General features: G+C 25.4%; 1 protein-coding gene across 6 annotated transcripts in view; it reads right to left on the reverse strand.

Moving 5' to 3' along the window:
- Window positions 1–4,038: 4,038 nt before the first annotated feature.
- LOC129964245 (carnitine O-palmitoyltransferase 1, liver isoform-like) overlaps window positions 4,039–22,140 on the reverse strand; it is a 113,595-nt gene continuing 95,493 nt past the window's right edge. For all 6 annotated transcript variants that reach the window (XM_056078981.1, XM_056078979.1, XM_056078980.1 and 3 more), the window contains exons 7-18: window positions 21,069–21,173; window positions 18,182–18,313; window positions 17,307–17,355; window positions 17,094–17,223; window positions 15,336–15,475; window positions 13,184–13,383; window positions 12,930–13,083; window positions 10,465–10,536; window positions 9,063–9,223; window positions 7,334–7,490; window positions 5,725–5,841; window positions 4,039–4,839 (exon numbers count right to left, since the gene is read on the reverse strand). In XM_056078981.1, coding sequence (XP_055934956.1) covers window positions 4,648–4,839; window positions 5,725–5,841; window positions 7,334–7,490; window positions 9,063–9,223; window positions 10,465–10,536; window positions 12,930–13,083; window positions 13,184–13,383; window positions 15,336–15,475; window positions 17,094–17,223; window positions 17,307–17,355; window positions 18,182–18,313; window positions 21,069–21,173 — 1,609 coding nt within the window. In that variant the 3' untranslated portion in view covers window positions 4,039–4,647. The remainder of the gene's footprint in view (window positions 4,840–5,724; window positions 5,842–7,333; window positions 7,491–9,062; window positions 9,224–10,464; window positions 10,537–12,929; window positions 13,084–13,183; window positions 13,384–15,335; window positions 15,476–17,093; window positions 17,224–17,306; window positions 17,356–18,181; window positions 18,314–21,068; window positions 21,174–22,140) is intronic.

Consider the following 22,140-nt stretch of genomic DNA (forward strand, 5'->3'; position numbering starts at 1 on the left):
GAGTCTTCGGCCGGCCTGGTTCGAACTCGCAACCCAAGGAACGCGAATTTAACGTCCTACCAACCAGATTATCCCGGCCTACATGATTTAATTTAAACAACTTAACTCAATTCTTTACGATTTCTGGTAAGAACGCAAACGATAATATAATTTTTTTAACGAACTTTTTTTTTGTAAATATTATTTTTATTAATATTCTTTTTTTACAACTGTGAGCGTTATTTTATCATACAAGCAAATTTGCCCAGTTCCATTTCAATCTTGCGGGTAAAAAGAATGTGATGTTCTAGAACTCTGGTAATTAGAGAAGATTTATTTATAGTATCTTATCGATACTAAATACTGATGCAGCAGTAAAGATTCATCAAAATCTTAAATTCACATTTTTTTTTTTTTTTTTTTTTTTTTTTACGAAACATTCTTTTTGTATACTTTCTATACGAGAAAGTACAAAGACCTTAATACAGAAAAGATATCTCTATTTCAGTTGCAGGCACAGAAACAAAATATATATTGGATTTGTATCTATGAACATTTATATATTTGTAGGAACTGGCAAATAAAATCCCATTTCCACCCAAATTACTTCCCCTTATTTCTCATTATTGGTTTTTCTCTAGCTGCCAAAAATATTAATCCCACATTCAATAAGTAATAAAGAGAATTTCATTATGTTGATTTTTAATCATTGAGAACAAATTTTTTAAAAAATCAATCAGAGAATAAAATTATGTGAAAATCTAATGAACCACATCAATTTTATTTGAACAGATATTTCTTGAAAAATGTGTTTCAAAAGAATACACGAATGAAGAAATGTGAACTTTTATTCAAGAAAGAAAAAATTACTTTGAAAAAGAATCTTGCATATGCAGCAAAATATCTCGCAAAAGTGAAATATTCTTTGTGTTCAGAAGCGATATAATATTTAACCAATTTATAAAAAAGCTAAGCAAAAGTTTTATCCAAAATATGTTCTCATAATATCTAAGAAATATCGAATTCATAAATTCATCTCTCACAAAATGAATCTCATTTAAATAAACAAACGTTTTTATTTTCTGGTTTTAAACAGTAAAATTTAAAAATATATATATTATTATATGATTATATTCTAATTAAATTAGAATGCAGTAAATTTTTATATACACATATACATATGTTAATAATTAACTTGACCAGATTCAGTTATTACTAAATTTAACAAATAATAAAAATTTCATACTGGCCAAATTCAACCAACATTTCATGTTTGTTTGGATTTTTTTCCTAGGAAAACTGTATAATTACAAAGTCTGAATGCTGTTTTCTACTATTGTATATTTGTTAATTAGAATGAAGAACATACTAAATAATGGTGAAATATAAAACAGAATTATTTCCAGTTGGATTCATTTATATTTATAAAACCTTTTTTGAAATTATAGACTAAATATTTATCCAAGATATCATTTGGAAAGATATGGGACAAGGACCAAAAGAAAAAAAGGACAGTGATGCATAAATTATATAATCTGCAAGACTAATTACAATAATGAAAAATAATTTCAGAAATGTTACTCAACAGATTTAATTCAAGGTCTTAATTAATTTAATTGAGAGTAGTCTCCCTAAAACATTCTCACTATATTCTCTAATAATTTGTTTGTATATTATAAACTGCATGTCATATGTGAACAAAGGTTTCAAAAGAACCTATTAGAGTGTGCAAGCGATTAATCTCTTGGATGCTGTTCATACAAAAGGACCAGAAAACTAAATGTGTATTTTGGGTATCATTTTTTCCGATAGATTAAAACCAAAATTTGATAGAGACTTTAAATAAAGTCATCAAATAATGTACCAAATTTAAATTACTGTGTGTTTGAGTTATCGCATTCACAACTTGTGAAAGTACAAACTAACAGAAGGTCAAAATCTCTAAAACCGAAACAATTAGACCAATGATTTTGGTTTCAAATCCAATAGATATCTGCATATTAGATGTTAAACCTGTATACCAAATTTTATCCATCAAGCTGTCTTTGTTTTATAATTATTGAGTTAACTTACATTTGAACATCTGGATAAATTATGAATTTCAATGAATGCATTTCGTTTAAATTTTCACAAGACTAAAAATTTGTTCTAAAGACCATAAACCCAAATTTCATCCTTCTAGCTCAAAGCATTTTTGAGTTATCATGTTCAAAGACAGACAGACAGACATAATTCCAAAAATGTATTTTTCGGACTTCAAAAGGTCTGATGAGTGGAGATTTGTCAAACTCTTGAGTCTGAATTTTTGGTTGATTACAATTCTTTCTCTTTATATATTTCATAAATGATTAAATAAAAAACAAATTTTTTTTCAATCATCACTGTATGCAAACTATCTAAATATACCTAAAAACAATGATTAAAATAAATGTCAAAAAATTGGGTAGAAAGATCAGAAATTGTTACTCCATTCTTGCACATTTATTATCCCTTAAATAAATCAAAGTAACACAAATTCTATGTGTTATATAAATATATATATATAATAAGCAAAGCCAAAGAAGTAGGCATTCAGATATAACCACTAGATCGATTTCGCCAATTTTTATTTCACAAGAAAACCTACATTCACTAGCCAAATTCATTAGTGGTCATTTACCCAATCATCAATTCTTACAAGAAATCTCAATTGTAGGTGCTATACAATATATTCTTTATGGAGAAAATCCTTGACATAATCCCTCAAACGTAACCACTATACCGAATTCTTCTACTTTTATTTCATATGGAAGCTTATGGTCCCAAGATAAGTTAATGATGCTTACCTACCCACCATCACCAATGGTTTTCATCTCCAAGTGATATTGCAAAATAAAATTTTGGTGGTGTCCTTATGATTCAATAAAAGGGCCAATTTCATCAATTAATTTCACTACTTTGAAAGAACAGCTAACTAGTCAGAAATTTCGATATTTATTCTACAAATATAATTAAGTATAGTGCTCTCTTTTCTTGTAATAAAATGATGTTCACAGAAGTTCGTTGACATGACTAAATTACTATTATTGATATAAGTAATTATCATAGGCAGATGGTTAGTTTAAAAATATTATTGATTTTTGCTATAAAGAGTGATCATGTGCTTATTCATTTACCAAACGTAATGCAGGAAAATTCTTTTTGCATATTTCATGTCATGCGAGCCAAATGGGAATAATAATAATTTTTGTCATTTATAAGCATGGCAAAGTTCTTAAATTTTACAGTAAATTTAAAGGAATATCTCATTGCTACACACAGAGATAGTGGAGTTAAATGGCCAAAGGCAAATTAGAGCAATATTGTTTCTAGGAAAAAATTGAAACTTAGGATCCTTTAATATTAAGTCATCAGATACATTTTAGTTAATGATTAAAAAAAAATTTTTTAGATTGAAAAAAATGTTAATTTTTTTTATTTCAAATTTTTTTTAATAGAGAAAAAAATCAATCTTTTCCTAGACTTAGAAAATTACAAATCAAAAACATGTACACTAAACTTTCTAAGCATTGAATGTTTAATGCAGAATCCCTTTTAATGAAATTTAAACTATTTCATTGCTAAAAAATTCTAAGAGAGAATATAAACAAAAATGCATTTATTTCTCTCTATCTTTTTTTTTTTTTTTTCTCTTCCCAGAAAAGGCCTGTTACTAAAACTTATACACTTTTATAGAGATTAAATGTTCCCAAAAATTTTGTCACAATATTGGAGGAGGGGGGGGGGGTCACAATACAGAAGAATGGTATAGTATTTATAATCTGTATATACGGGTAAAAAATAAAATTATGATATAAATAAAATTCATATCATTCTGTTAACAATGGTAACAAAATTTTACTGAAACAATATTTATTCCAGTCTACAAACAGTAGTAAAATAAATATATGAACAACTGCCTTGCTCTCAAGGTAAAGGTGAAATGTAATCTCATTTTGAGATCATTTCAAGAGATTAGGTTTTTCTTTAGTTTGTAAGTTATTTGAATATATACCTTAAATGCAAGAAATGAAATATGCATAAAATGGCTGAGTTTATTAGATAAAAATTACATGAAAGCAAATATTACATTCAAATTCACACATACTTAGGTACAAAATTAAAAGATGAAAATATTTATCAGTAAAACATAAGACAGAAACTGAAATGAAATGAAATGAGATCATAATGCATTCTAACAAAATATAGTAACATATAAATACAAGAACAAAGTTTCAAAAGTTACAAACACCATTAGGCATGTCGTATAGTCAAGTATGAAACTGAAACCAAATAAAAAAAAAAGTGAAACAGTAAATGTGACAAGAACATATTAAAAACAAATATAATACATGAAATTATATCAATATTTATAGCTACCTACCTAAAATAATAAAAGTGGAAATTTTTTTGAAATTTGAAAAATAATCCTAACAATTAATCTCATTTTTAAGTATAATTTTTTGAAACTGTTTTTTCATTCAAAAGTATACAAGAAATGTGGTCCTCACATGCAGTAACAAGTACACAGTATAAGTACAAAACCAAATAAAATACATTGGAAATGGATTCCAGAAGTCTTACAAGAAAAAAGTGAAGAACACTTAAAATACTTTTCAGTTTAAGATAAATATCACATAAGATTGAAACTCAATCGTCATTAAATAAAGCCACCATCTCTTCCATGCTTTCACAAAAGAGCTCAACAAATCTCTTTGAGCTCGTCTGCGAGCACGAATGCTTTGAAGACACATGGAAGAAAAATCTTTTTTCAGAAGGAAATATATACGAAAATCCATAGCCATCATCTGAAACTGGTCCAAATCCTCCTCCTGTGCATAGCTAGATGGAAAAGAAAAACAACTGATTAAATAAGATGGAAATAAAAAACAATTTCATATGCATGTAATTTTCTGATATGGCAATTGTAACAATAGTAAAATAAATTAATTGTACAGTTATGGTGCATTTTAAAAATACAATTAATTTCATTTTATTTATTTATTTTAGAATTAATGACTATAAAGAGAAATCATAAACTTAAAAATAAAAGCCTCATTTAATTCTACTTTATTCCCAACAGCCAATGAAAATTGAAAATAAAAAGAAAGTAATAAGATGTCTAATTATTACCAATTTTAGTAGTCTATGTTCAAAATGTATTTAAAAGTAAGTGATATATTTACACATAACATACTTTAAATCATTAATATTCAATATTTTATGAGAAAAAACATTGTATTTAAAATACTGTATTGTAGGTTTAATATATTTTCCAATTAGAAAAATATGATGTATATGAAAATTATACATGATTTTTATTGTTTTATAAAATATCTGTCTGAGGCAACATTTGGTGTAAATAACCATAACAAACAGATAAACATCCATCACATATTTGTGACACTGTGTTCAGATAAAACATTAGACACTATAGAAGAAAGTTAATTTCATGGAACTCTTTCTATAGCCACAAAAAGCATAGAAGCAAATATTACAACATTTGCTAGATATGAAGTTACTAGTAACTTTCTGTGAAGGATCAAATAAAGTTATCATTGGCTCTAGTATTATTCAGTAAACTGGTATAATGAATATATACTGCTGTTGCATTGAATTATTTAACATGACATTGGGCCAATCCATTCACATTCTTAGCATTCAACTGAGACATAATTGGAATTTAAGAATATACTAATGCATTTCAAAATATCAGTAAAAACATACCTTATCATCAAAAATGTTTAAATTGGCATCTGGCAAAGAAGTCATCTGAGTATGTGGAGTCTGACTAGTAGACAAAGTCCAAGGACGGGTAATGATTTTATGCAAAAATTCACTCTCCTACAAAAAATAAAAATGCATTTATTCAATTACTTTATTGTCTATATTACTAGAGTATATTATTAACAACATATTTTAAATTATTTTATGTTTCTAAATCTGCAAATAAAATTATTCATTTCAAAAGTTTATATCCATTTTCATAAATACAATCTGTTAGCGTCCTGCAATTAAGATGTTATTGAATACACATATAATTTAACATATTGTTATATTATCAATATATTTGAAATCTTAAACAGATTTATTAATGATTCAACCTGTTCTAATGTTATCCATGTTTTAAAAGATGCAGTTTAAAAAAGCAAAAAATATCCTTTGTCCACGAGGAAAACAATTGCAAGTTTCTCAATTCAATTTTTCTGAATTTCATTTTGAAACAATATTAATTAATACCATTACTTAGATAATAATTATTGAAATTATGCATTGATTGTGAAAATTGGAAGTCCTAACAAAATAGCAAATTAGAATGAATGCCATATTACTTGTTAAGTGTTTAGAATGTAAAATGTTGTAAATTTACATAATATAAAGCTCTGTTTCATTTCATTTTTATCAAATGTTGTAAATCTAGATTAGATTAGATTAGATCTAGATTAATCTCCTGCAAAATGAAAATAAGTTGTGTAAGTGATCTGAAGTGTTACACAAATTCAAAATAATAAACCTCACACTACACTATTTTTTTAAATATTTGAAAAAAGATTTGGTTTAATCTAAATCAATACATAAAAAAGAAAGCAAAAAAAATTAAAAACTGAATTTTGAAATGTTTGAGTATATTCAAATGATTAAAATATTACTGGGTTAATTAAAATTTCTTTGTTAAAAAAGTTTACTTCTAGATGTTAAAAATGCAAATAAATAAATAAGATTGTTCATCAATTATCAGGCTAAAAAAAAAAAAAAAGGAAGACAAAAGTTGCATCAAAACAAAGATAAATCGTTTTGCAGTGTAAGGGAAAAAAGAAATTTTGCACTTCACTTTGGTGATATTTGATAATTGCGACTCTAATAAATTTACCATAAGAATAGATACAGTACCATTATAGATAGGTTAAGGGGGAAAATAATATTTAAAAAGTCATTATATATAAATTAAGTACAGGTAAAGATTTCACAAATTTATATCATTTTACACTTGAAAATTGGTCCCAATATCTAATATCTTTTTTAAAGGAAGACAAAAGTTACATCAATACAAAGATAAATCATTTTGCAGTGAAAAGGAAAAAAGAAATTTTGAACTTCACTTTGGAGATATTTGATATTGGCATCTCTAATAAATTTACCATAAGAAAAGATACAGTATCATTATAGATAGGTTAAGGGGGAAAATAACATTTAAAAAGTCATTATATATAAATTAAGTACAGGTAAAGATTTCAAAAATTTATATCATTTTACACCTGAAAATGGGTCCCAATATCTAATATCACAATATATAAGGGAAAGTATAAAATAGAAATGATCTATCAAAAGAACTTACATAACCTAATCCTTTACAAGCAACATACAAGGCAAACAAGTGTCTATCAATGCCCTTTCCGTTCATAGCATCTCTATAGAGATTTTGATGTTTCTCAGCAGCCCGCTGCAAGAGAGCCCTCTTGGTGGTCTTGTCCACATCACTCTGCACCATATTTCTACATAGTGAAGGGGAAAATTAGTAAACTGCTTGTACATGCATCAAAAATATAGCAAAAATGAATTACTACTGAAATCTGTCATATATATATATATATATATATATATATATATATATATATATATATATATATATATATGCACTTTTCAAGAACATTACACAAATCAACTACAAATTTGTTACAAACTGAACATGCAATCATTAGATCAATATTATCAAACATTTTAATTTTTTTTAAATTACTTAATTTTAAAAAGGTTTACAATAAGGATTCTTTACTGAAAAATCTGTAAACAATATGATTAAAATTAATAATATGCTTCGACATGAAACTAAATATTCTAAAACATTAACTGGCTTCATAAAAAAAAATTAATTAGAAAATTACATACAAATTCATAATATCATTGCTAAATTACATTAATTATTTTACAATCATCAACTCCTGATTATTAATATAGTTTCTTATACAATTTTAAGTAAAACATACTTTAAATTACTATGGTTTGATTACATAAACATAAAAATACAATTTCTACAATTTGGAAGCTTTTTTTTGTGTGGTGAAAACAATTATGATAAAATAGTTGGTATTTTAGAGGATTAAACAAATGGAGAATTAAGATTATTATATGCAGGCAGTAAAAAAAAATGAGATCAAAAAAATCAATAGAAGGTTGAATATTTTTGAACGAAATACAATAAGAGATGCACACATATAAGGGAAGAGGAAGTTAAACTACTTGATTAAGTTCTTAAAATGAGAATGTGAATTGATTTGGACTAAATGCATCATGTTTGAAATGTTCAATAAAGATCAAATCAGTGAACAGATGAGGCTAAATAAAATGTCTTTTTTCAGGGTCATCCCCTATAAACAATATGACCAGTGGATAGGAGCATAGTCATCTTCAAAAAATGATCAACTCTCAAAATATTAAATTTGGATAAAAGATTGAATTTGATTCATAAGAATGGCCCAGCAGTGGTCAGCTCTGATCTTCCAATTAATATCTGGGTCGAGACCATGTTAAAATATTCTACTCATATAAATAAAAAAACCATCTTCAGACTTCACAATTGGCTGCTAGTAGATAGAAGGAGAGCATTTCTCAAAAGATTAATGCATCAAAGATAGTTGATCCCAATGTCGGATTTCTCTGTTCCTTCCAAAATTCTCAAATAGAGTTTATTTGATCAGTCATTGTTTTTCTTCTCTGAAAATTACACATGCAGTTATCTTTATTGTTTATTGGACAGTAGAGAGGATTTCGCAGTTTGTATTCATTATAATAATAATTCTCTTATAATATCAAAATGTATTGCTATTTTTTTTATATGTTGGACAAATAGATCCTTAATGAGTGGTATATACTCAACTGTAAATTATTTGGGAGTGTCAAAATATGTACCTACTTCTTAGACAATGTGAAGATAAAAAATTATAGAAAATATTTGGTTTGAAAAAAAAAAAAAATATGTAATCTTCCCATAAATAGCACATTATGTATTACTGGATTAAATAATATGAGACAAGCAAAAATAATATGAAACAAGCAAATAAGCTCACAAGACAAAATCCTTTGCTTCAGTAGTGCAAGAACGAACAGTTTCTGTTCTTCCTCCTTGGTAAAGTCTTGTCATAGAAGCTTCATATGTCTGCACAAATTTCTGAGCATCTTTATAGTATGCAAGTTGTATGGCTAATTGCACAAATGCATCAGGTGACACCTGAAAATTTACAGTTTTTAAACTTTTTTTATCACAACAAAAATAAGATTTTTAAAAGTGTGAATTCATTAGAAAGATTGAATGCTTTATGTTTCAAATAATAATTAAAAAAGACATAGATTATTTCAATAAATAAAGAAACAAAAATGAAATAAAAATAACAGGGAATAAAAATATCAATCATAAGTAAAAATTAGCACAACCCCAAATCTGATTTTTTTTTTTTTTTTTTCCTTTTACAATGTTTTAAATATTTTAATAAACTAAAAGCCTCATGTGAAATTTTCATCATTTTGGGCCTTCTTTTATATAAAAGTGAATTTCCTGATTCTTTTATATTAAATACAATTTCTTACTTAAAAGAATTTTTTCCTCCAATAAAGATTTAAAGATGATGGTATTGAACACAAATTAAGTTGTTTTCAATTATAGAATACAAATGATTACAAATATAAGAAGACAAATGTTTCAACATGTAAAACAGTAATAGTCAAATTATTATTTCTCTATACTTTATTTCTCTATATTTTTTACAGCATATATATTTTTAAAAAATCCAGAAAATTTTGCGATTTGCACATTTAAATAATCAGGCAAAAAAAAAAAAAATGAATGAATGAATCATTCATCACAGAATGTTCATTGGAACTTTGCTTTCTGTATTCATTAGAGTTACGCTGAGCCAAATTATAAATTTGATCATCCAAAATCTTTTTATTTGCATTTTTAATCTTTTTTCAAATCAAATCAAAATGTTTAATTTTTAGAGTTACTTGTAAATAATTACTTGTTTTAAATTATTCATTTCTAAAATTATTTCTTTGCCATTTTTTTGTTATATTATTTAACACCTCTTTATTAGACAAGTCATAATGAATATAAAAATTAATGTATACTAATCAACATAAAGTACTTCCAATTCATGACAATTTTTAATGATATTTTAAAATCATTTCTTTTATTTATTATTCTTTTCAAAACATTAATATATCAGATAATTCCAAAAAACTAATTTAGTTTGCATAACTAAATGTTTATGAAAGCACAGAAAAATCAATATATACAAAAGTTCTAATATTACTGCTGCATATAAATTTACACTCATATCGGTATAGATATAGAAGTTTGTTAATCACAGTTTAAGCATAAATTCTTTTATATTTTGTAATATTTATTTTTTAATATTGAGCAGTAACTTCTATCTAATTAAGCTATATCATAAAATTCATATAATGACTTACCTTACATATTTTCATTGTCCCTTTTCCAAACTTTTGGTGATCATATACAACTAAATCCAAATCATCATTGCTCTAGAATAACAAATTAAAATTTTTAAATGAGAGCAACTCCATTATTATTCAAATGCCTTGAATATTAAGTATGATAATGATAAGCTCAATTCCTCCGCAGTCTTAAAATTTTTTCTAACCACTGATATTGAAAAACTTTATTGCAACTGCTCAGTTATTCAGCTTCTAGTTTTTCCTACACTTCCCAGAGTCTAAATATCTGTAAATTTAATGATCTAACATTAAACTGCAGTATCACGTGAAAATCACATGTAAAAAAAAAATGATTACTCAGTTATTTTTCAAAAAAAGTATCTTCTGAAATATACTCTAAATGCTGTTTCACACTCTTTCCTCTCAATATTCTATATTATTATAGTGAGCATCTTACTCACAATTCCTGATCATGGCTTAGCAATAATAATAATAATAATAATATCAGCATGCATTTGGTTTACTAATGACGAAAAGAATAAAGTAGTGATTTAAAAAGAATCTACTATCCATTTCCCAAAAACTGATTGTAAAAATTGTCAGAATTGACAGACATGGAATGAAAAAAAAAAAAAAATCCTTTCATTTCAACTTCATTCTCAGTTAAATTTTTGACACAACATTGGAAAATGTCCATATTTTTTAATTATATGATTTCCCTGATAACCTTAGATACAAAATTAACTTTTGACAATTGTTTTTAAAAAAAAATCCTTAAGGCCTCTAATATTCCAAAAAAACTTTTCTACCAGCTAATGTAACTTGATTCAACCACCCCTGATTTCAGATTTTTTTTTTCAAGTTGCTTCTTTGCTTATTTCCCAGGTCTGAAAGTTTTTTTTTTTTATCTCTCAAAAATTGATCTAATATAAGAAAAATTGATGAAGTAAGTGATTTATCATTACACACCTAAAATGGGAACAAATAATTACTTTTGGTAAATGAAGAGGAGAATAAACCACAATTTTTTTCTTCATTTTTTGACCATATGTTCATGTTTTTCAAAATGGTAAAATTCTTTAGTTAAACCATGAATGAAGTCTACAGGACATACTCAGGGATCCACAATGATACAGATGACAAAAAACAGTGTAGAAATGTTAGTTTCAGAAAGGACTTTTCTCATGAAATAGCTGAGCCACCATTTTGTTTTTTTAGGCTTGTGATATATAATATACACCTAATATTGTTATTTAATATCAGACTGTTAAAAGTTATAGAAATTCTGGTTTTCCCTGAGAAGTATCAGGGGGAACCCAGAACTTCATGTAATTCAGAAACGGAAGCAACGAGTAATTTTTAAGCTTTATTTGAAGTATTTATAAAATTAAACTTTTAGATTACAGATAATTGAATTTATTATATACACATATCAATGAGTGCATGTATCTATATAAACAATGCTCTGTTTTCACGATAGTGTTTTGAACTCTATAAGACATTCCAACAAATTTTTTTTAGAAAATGCACAGGACACATAGACAACAATGCATTATAAATTTTATCACTGATACTTTTAAAACTGCTAAACATAATAAAGTTTAAAGATGATAAACCTCAGGATACATTAAAAAGTTTTAAATATTGATCACAAATTCATTTATTAAATATGTGCTAGATTGGTTTTGTCTTATGTAAATTACTTATAAATGTCCATAATATGGAATTTTTCTTAAAACAAACATATTCAAACAAATAAATAAAATTAATTACAATAAATATAATTTTAAAAATCTGTACAGATTCTTAGAGGTAAATACCTTTAAATTCAGTTACACATTTTACTTATGAAATGTACTAGTTCCCAAGTAAAACAAAATGTACAGTGATACAAAAAAAATGTAATAATTTAAAAAAAACTTATAATTTTTTTGCCACTCTTAAATAAATTTAGAACACTATAATTGCAGAAACATTAAGAATTTCTGTTTAAGTCTTTGACTTTTAATTTCACAAACTTAGATTATCAGTTATAATAAATGTCTTAATAGCAAATAATTTCTGTACTTTATACCTTTATAAAATAATAATGTATTTAAATACAAAAAAAAAGCTTTAAAAAAATAGCATGGATTTAAGTTACAGTTAAGTTAAGTCACTAATGGCATTAAAAATGATTTTAAAAAACATTGGCATGAAAAAGACTACAAATTTAAAATAAAGATATGTTTTCAAATTATATGCAGGAATTCCATTGAAAGAATGACTTTTTATTAATAAATGGAAAATGTAATTAAAATATTTAATTTAGTTTTCAAGAATGTCATTTACAAAGAAGGGGGAGGGAGACACTATGCATCATTTTGTAATATGATGAACTTAGAAGAGCATAAAGTATTTATATATTTTGAAGCTGCCTCTCTTTTTTTAAAAAATTCATTCATTTGATAATATATATATATATATATGTATGTACTAACCACTTTAGCCTGAACCAATGCCTCTTCAATGACATTATCCAATTCAGGAGACATTTCCCAAATTAACCTTTGAGGTGGTTTTATTTTGGCTTGTTTGAATACTCTACTAAATGGCATGCAGTACCCATTATCATCAAACAACTTTTCAATAACTCTAAAAGAAAAAGAAAATTGTCTTAAAATTTCCTAAAACGAATTTCAATTAAAAATAAAATTTCAAAATAGCAGAAATTACTAGCTTTTAATTTACTTACTCTCTGGACAATATATATTCCCACATGTGTGCCATAGCAGGTGCATCAGCAACAGTGTGCTCACAGTTCAGACCTGCAGCACCATTGCCAAAAATGATTAAATGAAAAGATTTGTCAAACCATATGCTTTTCCCATCACCATGTAAAAGAAATTTGCCTTTTTCAGTGAGATTTTTTGGTTCATAATCCGTAAGTGTCAACTATAATAAAATGACATATTTAAAGTCAATGTATAAATTTCATATATAATTATAAAAAAGTGAATGCCAGTCATAAGTATATCGATACATTTACATAATCTAATTATTTTTTGCAGAAGTGTCTGTTATAGAATACGTGCAATATAGGTAGTAAGGCTTCTCATTATTATTTACTCCAATCAGCACTCAACAATGAAATGAATTTTATGTATATGTGATGGATTCTTTTGGAAAATTTGTGAATGCAGTTTCCATTAAGTTCAATTTGATTTCCATCAGTCCCTATGCTTTTATTTTAATACAGGATCAACTAGAAGCTTAAAGAATTCATTTGGTTAGCAAGGTCAGCAATATCTTATCATTCAAAAATATCACCTAAATTGATTTCAGAATCAACCAACCTCCCCATAGTTAAACAACCATTAGAGATTATTCATCTATTGCACTGTTCCTCAATAATGCTAAAAACATAGTTAAGTTTTATTACACTTATTACAAAAACTGAATTTGAAAAAAATAAAAAAAAAAGTGATGGTCAATACTCATTGCAATAAATTATCATAGATTTGCACATTGCCAAATTTAGTTCTTAAGTCAGTAAATCTCAACAGTTAGTTTAAAGGCTTTATTGCAATAAGACATAGCTTAAGTAAGCAAGGATTATTTCAAATAAAAATAAGCAATTCACTTATTTTTTAACCTTAAATTGTTGAAAAAAATACTGATCAACTGTATAAATTTCTCTATAGAGATGCATATATTTTTTATAAAAGTATTTTTTTTTTTTTTTTTGCTAACATTTTGATCCAAGATAAGACTAATGAAGACTTTTTTTTAATTCATTTTTTTAAATAATCAGAAATCTTTATGGTTAATTTTATTTTTTATGAATTTACTCATCCAAGTTTTTATTTGCATAATCTTTTTTAGCAACCTCATATTTAAATCTCTACTAGAAATTAGAAACATGCATAAAGGTTATGGGCATTTAATGCTTCACGCTTCATTTAGATTCATGCTATTTATATGGACCTTGAAATTGAGTATTAGACCTCTAAAACCGTACATAAATCAACAAAAAAGTTTGAACTTATGATTTTCCATGAAATCGAACATAGATCAAATGGGAAATATTAGAATACATCTAAAACTTTAAGGGATGGCAAGCAAAAAAAAATTATATAATTCACCTACACCCATTCATTTGTATTAAAAAAATATTATAGTACATTTTATCTCTGCTTAGTCTCTTGCCCTATGTTATGTCTTGCCCTATGTTATTTAACATCCTAATTAGATGACAGATCATATTTGGAACATTTATTGTTAGTTTAATTCATACAATAATATAAGAAGTATAGTGATATAAAAACTTTCTAAATGATTTTCTCATTTTAAATTAATATTGTCACTTAACTACATATATAAAAATTTTAATAATTCAATGTACATGTCAGAAACACCATTGTTTGCATTGAAGATGAAACTTTATCCATTAGTTCCGATTTAAGCTGCATAAATTAAAGTATACAATATTAAGTTTAATAATAATCTAAGCAATAATAATTAAATATTTTTCACAACACAATCAGAAGGAAAACAAAAAAAAAATTATTAATAGAAAATATATCCGACATATATTTTGAATTTTTTTCCGTACATAAAATTTTAATTTGGAATATTTTCAAAAACACACATGCACACACACAAAAAGTATACTTATAACAGAAAGTGGAACTCAAAAATTATATTACCATGTATATACACAAATATTAAAAAACTTCAAGCAATTTATATGTTATCCAAAGAGAAAATGCATATAAAAAAATCCTATCTTAATTAATTAAAAGTAACATTATTTTTGAAAGTTTCAATTTAGCACATACTCTGCTGCTGAGACTAAAATATTACTTACACTGTAACTTCATAGCACAAAAATTTGAATAACTTACCACAAAAATAGATCGCTCAATAAGACGTCTTGTTTCTTTATTTACACCAGCATTCATATACTTTTGTCTAATAGATGCCCACTGATTGCGTTTTAAGGTAGTTAAAGCAGCAACTGATGTCTCAGTTTCAGACTGAGTTTCTAAGAGAAAAATTATTATTATTATTATTAGCTCAAAAGTATTTTAAAAAATTAGAGAAAATAATCAATAACTACAAAGCATAAAACACACACACATATATGTATACAGTTGATAATATAGTTAAATACAATATTCATTAAAAAAAATCATCACAAAAAAATTGTAATGCAAATTTTGAAGCAGAATAGCTTCCTTTGTCATAATGATAACAGAATAAAACAAACAACAAAATGGAGACTAACAGTTTAAAAAGCAAATAACTCAGTAACTTATATAACTTATAAACAACAATGAAATAATGAGAAAATTATAAATTTACCACAGAATAACAACTATGAATCAATGTAAAAATATAAAATGAACTATGACCTTCCATTGCTAACACTGCACCATAAAATTTTAAGTTGCAGAACCTCCATTTAATAGCTAATAATCAATTCACTGATGATTACTTTTCTAGACATGAGCCACACCATAATTTGAAATATTTAATTCACATAAAGCAACAATTTTTACAGTTTATGTATCATCTTCATTTCTTTTTATGCTTCTTCATGATACAATTTGTTTTTTTAACAAAGAACCAAAATCTAGTTTTTCTGTTTATGAAATTTCATTCCTAACTTTTACTAATTTTCAGATGAGTTTTAATTTATATAACTAACAATCTGAAGAAAGAAATGAAAAAGTTTTTACATTACTCATAAAAGCCCATAATATGCTTTTTATTCCACATTCACTCTGTTTTGCTGCACAACATACAATATTAATATAAAATATAAATTTCTTAAACTTTGATACCTCAAATTTCTAACATGTATGAGTTAAATGAAATTTAAAAATTTATGAGTTAAGTTGTTCTGTGCGTGTTAAACAAAACTTTAAAATAACAGACGAATATATTTTTAAAAACTAACTAACCATTTGAATTTGTCTTAAATAATGTAATTTTAATGCAGCAACATATACTGTATTTATAAACCAATAAATATTTTCTATGTTACTTATTGTAATATACTAAGAATCACAATATTATATTTAAAATCTTCATAATTTTAAGTATTATAGTTTATTTTTAAAGTAAAATAAATAACGTATGTACACACCAATGTTTTTTATTCATTATTAAGAAATCTTTGCATATTATTCTCTAAATCTCTATCAATTTTACTTGAAATTACTTAATATTTCTTAAGATCATACATTTCAAAATTTAATGTAATACTGTCATTAACAAAAACAGATTAAAAGCAGTAATTTCAAAAACAAAAATTTAGTTTAAGTTATTTAAAAATAAATGTCTTTTATTATCAAAAAAACACAATGGTATCCATTAAAAATTTCAGGTACAAATAAACTAAGGCACTGAAAATATGAACAATTTTTACAAAATAATTTTTTTTAAATAAAATTCTCAAATGTGCATGTGAATTTTTACAGAAAATATATATTAATCACAAGAACTAAAACGCTTTATTTAATAAATTATCTTTCATTGACACTCTCGTGAAAGACCTTTCCATAAGAAAAATTAAATATTCTATTATACAAATTTAAGCTAACATTCTCATCTTATTTTTTTTAAATAAATCCTGATTGTAATAGAAATATAATTACCTGCATGCATTGTTGCATCTTTAACTATCCAATTAAGTTGTTCTTCCAATGTTGTTGGCGCCAAAAATTGATTTTTTGCATCACAAATATCTAACTTATAATATAGCCCTTTCACATGAACAACTATATGCTGAAAGAAAATATCTACTATAAATTTGATACAATACTAATACAATACAGAAAGAGACACTAAACATATAAGACATATTTTACCTTTGATTCCTCACAATGTAATATTCTGTCAGTATTTTCTCCAGGAATCCTTAAAAAAAAAAAAAATGACATTCAGAATTATATACAGAAAATTTCAGGTACAAAAATAAATAAATAACACTGACATATGGCACAGAATAAACAATTTTTTTTAAGTCTGGCTCAAGAAGCATTTTATAATCATATAACTAGAATATAATTTATAATCATAATACAAAAAGTCATTTTAAAGAACATAGAGCAAAATTCTACTTTGAATCAACTAAGCAAACAATTATAAACACTATACTATCTGCTGACACCACATCAAAACTATCCATCCATCAAAAACTAATTAGATGTACAAACAGCATAATGCTAATGCTGACAACCTTTTCTATCAATAAAAATGATGCTTTATTCATTATTTACTTTAAAAGCATTTGCAGTTAATTTGAAAAAATATTCTACAACTCATGTAAAATGTTCCATTAGTGTGCATATCATTTTAAGAAGGTATTTTTGTATAATGTCCACATGTAAGATTAAATTTCCTTTTATAGAAATAAAAATTCAAATTATTTCTATGTGTCTAGTACACTAATAACAATGAAACTTTATAAAACTTGCAAAAATTTACTGAATAAGTATTTTTAAAGAATTACATTTTAAAACATGCATGTAATATCATATTGCAGTAATTGCATAATGAGTTTTAAAACATTCAAAAATAAATTATATCTAAGTAAGCTATATCACTCTTAAAAAATTGTAATTTTCATATTAAGAAACTTATATAAATTGATAAAAAAAGAATAACATTTAATATAAAATTTATTGTCATATATTTCTGTTTTTCAAAATAAAACCACAGAGCAAAAACATATAATTCATACCTAGCTGAACTGTAGAGCCTTTCATATTGAGCCATACAAATGGGAACAGTATTCCTAATAACTAAAGGTTCAAGTTCTTCCCGATCAATCAGTCTTTTGAACAATAATAAACTATATACCAAACATGCTGCACTGAAATAGATTGAAATATCAATGAGTATTCAGAATACAATACATATTTTTTACAAGAAACCAACAGCTATTAATTTTTTTTTTATATTCAATAAATATATAATGTATATAAATAAAGAAATTCATATGTAATTTGTAAATTACAAAAATCCAAACTAAAGAAAAAAAGTTTATATTATATAAGAAGAATATGGAGTGAAAATTTATTAATAAAAAAGCTACATTACTTCTTAATCAAAAACTATTTTGATCCACAGAAGACATTTTATCTTAGTGTTAACACTATTACTAAATGAAAATATTACAGATATACTTAATTTTATTTATTTGTTTCAAAGTTGTTGACTTTCAATGTTTATTTAAATCCTTCTGATATATCATTTAATAATTATGTGATTTTATAGGTAAATTAAACTTTTGGTAGTTTTCAGGGTAGCCAGTGTGCTATTTCTAGATTTTAAAAATATTTCTTTGACACTTTTGGAAATATCTAAAATCTTCAGAATGATTTTGCTTTATTCCCTTTCTCTTATGCTTGCATAATAAATTTTAGTAGTATATGAAAAATAGTGTTCTACTCTGTCTTACTAAAATCAATGTAAAACATAAATTTAAAATTTAGAAAACAAACAAAAAATTATTTTCCATCATTAGGTTTCAGATAAACATTTTTGTAAACCTTTCCCCAATTTCACAAACAGACTAATCAGTATATACAATATACCAGAAGATGTGTTCACGTCCAGACGGATTTTTAGCAGAACTGATTATCCAAATTTGCCCATGAAAGATGTAACAAAGTCACATACTTATTGGCAAAAGAATGAAATAATCTATTTTCTTTTAATGTAATCTTTCCTATTTACAGTGTTTACTAACACTCAAATCAAGAGTAATGAAAATACCATGAACAGAAAAATTATCATTTATAAACATAAAATAAAAAACAACTACAAGAAAATATTGCCAATAATAGTATGTGCTTGTAAACTAAAAAGAGGCAGTATTGCATCAAAATTAAAGAAATTATTCAATGTCAGCAAAATTGCATTAACTTTTAACCCACTAAATACAGTAAAAAATAACCTGCACATGGGTAGATTGATTCACTAATTTATATTATACAAAGAAAAAGTGAAAATTTGGTTCTTATTAATAAACTTTTCTTTCTTGTATAAAAATTTTTATTTCCATTCAAATGTTAAAAAAAATGGACTGAATAAATTCTGTAAATTTTTATCAGTTTCATACATTCTCTATTATAAGATAAGGGGAAATTACACACTAATGCTCATGTGCTAGGAGGCACTGATTCTACCTAAATAAGGATGAGATGAAAGATGGGAGAGAAGAAATTTGCATTCTATTTAGTAACATAGCAAATTTCGATTATCAATTGAATTAGAAAGAGTTACAACTGCAGATAAACTATAAAAATTAGCAAGCCCAACTAAGAACCTTTAAAACTAAAAAGTGAAAGGACACTGTTCTGACAAACAGTGTCCTCCCCACACTGTCACAATGTGTGAGACAAAAAGACAAGGAGGTATGCAGTAAACTCATCTCATGGAACAAAAGAATGGTCTAACAACGAAATATGAAAATACATTAATATTAGTTATTTATCAAAAGATGAGCCTCAGGTTTCTGAAATGACCAATATATAAAATTATATATGAAAAATGCACATTTCTTTTATTATATTAGTTCGAGAAAATGTGAAATATTGAAGACATATATATATATATATTTGTATAATACATCATATAAATTTTAATTTGTGTTTAGTATTATTTTAATTTCAGAAGAGTTTTACTTAATGTAAGAAGCTTTTTAAAGACACATAGAATAAAATTTAAAAAATGAAAGTAAACATTAGCAATAACTTTGTATTATTAGTGATACTTCATATGATACTTTGAATATCCCATAACAAATTATTTAAATTGCTTCCCAAGAAACAAAACACACACAAACAAACAAAATTCTTAAAGAAAATATAAGCATTATGTCCAATACTTTCAATTTCAATAAAAAGTTCATAGAGAAATCTACACAAGAATTAATCAATTTTTTAACCATATTCATTTACGATAAATTAATCTTATATTATAATACTGGGTAATATTTTACATCTAATTTAAATAACTTTAAATACCATGAACATGAAATTCATACTTTCTTACCTCATGGTATGATCGACTAATTGTTGGAAGAAGAAACTAGCTAGACTAGTCCCCCGAAACTTATTCACATACTCCTTAAAAAAAATGTAAACCCACTCCTTTCCCCATGAATACCACAAGTGTTGAGAATCCAGTAGGTAAGCATTCTGTGTTTTATACAATAGTGATGTAAATTTTTCAATCGAATTAAACCAAAATACGATACCTAACTAGTTTTAGTAACAAGACCATAAAATAAATTTCATTTATCAAAATCATTGCTTTTATGAGTTATAAAATTTACATGTAACAGAATGTACAAACTGACAAGCATTCAATCCTCAAATTCGGTAAGAGTAGATAAATATCAAAATTTGATATTTATCTACACTAAATCAGCATACGAAATGTAATCATCCATCTAGTTCTTTACATTTTGTAGTTATTGAATTCACCCATTCTCAAACAGACAGATTTGCCAAGAATGAATTTTGTGCAAAATTTAATATGAATTTATAATTTCCTCCCTCTATGTAATTTCAAAAACAGAACTTCATAAATAGAAAGATATTTTAAAGGAATCTACTTACCGTGAAACAGGTTTGTCAGTTGGCATCCAATAACATTCATCACATATATAATAATTGCTGTTGTTTGGAAGTGGACTACGGCTCATAAGATAAGCATATTTTTCCCTGTAAGTATGGAATTAATATGAATTAAAAAGATGAACACCATATAAAAAATGCATACAAGAAAAATAAATATTGATCATCAACAAAAAAAAAATTCTCAATTTTTAACTGAATAGTAAATATTTTTTGTTCATAATAAACATGTAATTCATAATATAAGGGGCATAAGAAAGGGTATGCAGTAGAAGAAGATATAGAGATGAAGAAAATTATTAAACCTGTCCATAACACAGTAGGTATACACAATATATTTATAATTTTCATTTCGTAACTGCCAATGATAAAAGTTTTGTAATTAGGATAAAATCGATGTACCTGATCACAGAAGGTAACAATTAGTACATTCCAGTAAAATTTTTCATTTTTTTACTTTAAATTATGATTGAACTTCATATATTATACATTTTATATGCAATATAAACTTTAAACATATGAACTTTACTATATATCATTCCCATTGTACTTTTTGCTTTATTATTCATCAGTCAAAATGAATACTAACTTCCAAAACAAAGTCAAAATTAATAAGAAATGATTAATATAAAGTAGTAAAAGAAAACCTTGTATGTAATATCCACAAATTTCAATTATTTTTAACACAATTACACTAATTATTATTTATTTAACTATAATTTAGTAAGCAATAATTTTTTTGCTTAATTAACTACAGTATTATGTTGCTAATTGTGCAAGAAAATTATATTTTAAAAATAAATAAGCAGGTTTAGTATTGTGGAAATGCAAGATTATAATACATTATAAAAATGATCTTTTAATTATTAAGGATATTAGATTTATGTCCTATTATTAGGTTTATTTTCAAAAAGCGCATCACAAAACAAATTTTTTACTAATCTTTAATTGTAATTGCAAGAAAAAAAAATATGAAATCAAATTAAGTTCCGAGTTGCTTGCACAGTTTAATGGGAAAACATTCAGCAAATATAAACCATCTGGGATGAATTCA

This window comes from Argiope bruennichi, chromosome 3 (genome assembly GCF_947563725.1).
Source record: "Argiope bruennichi chromosome 3, qqArgBrue1.1, whole genome shotgun sequence".
NCBI classification, from domain to species: Eukaryota; Metazoa; Arthropoda; class Arachnida; order Araneae; family Araneidae; genus Argiope; species Argiope bruennichi.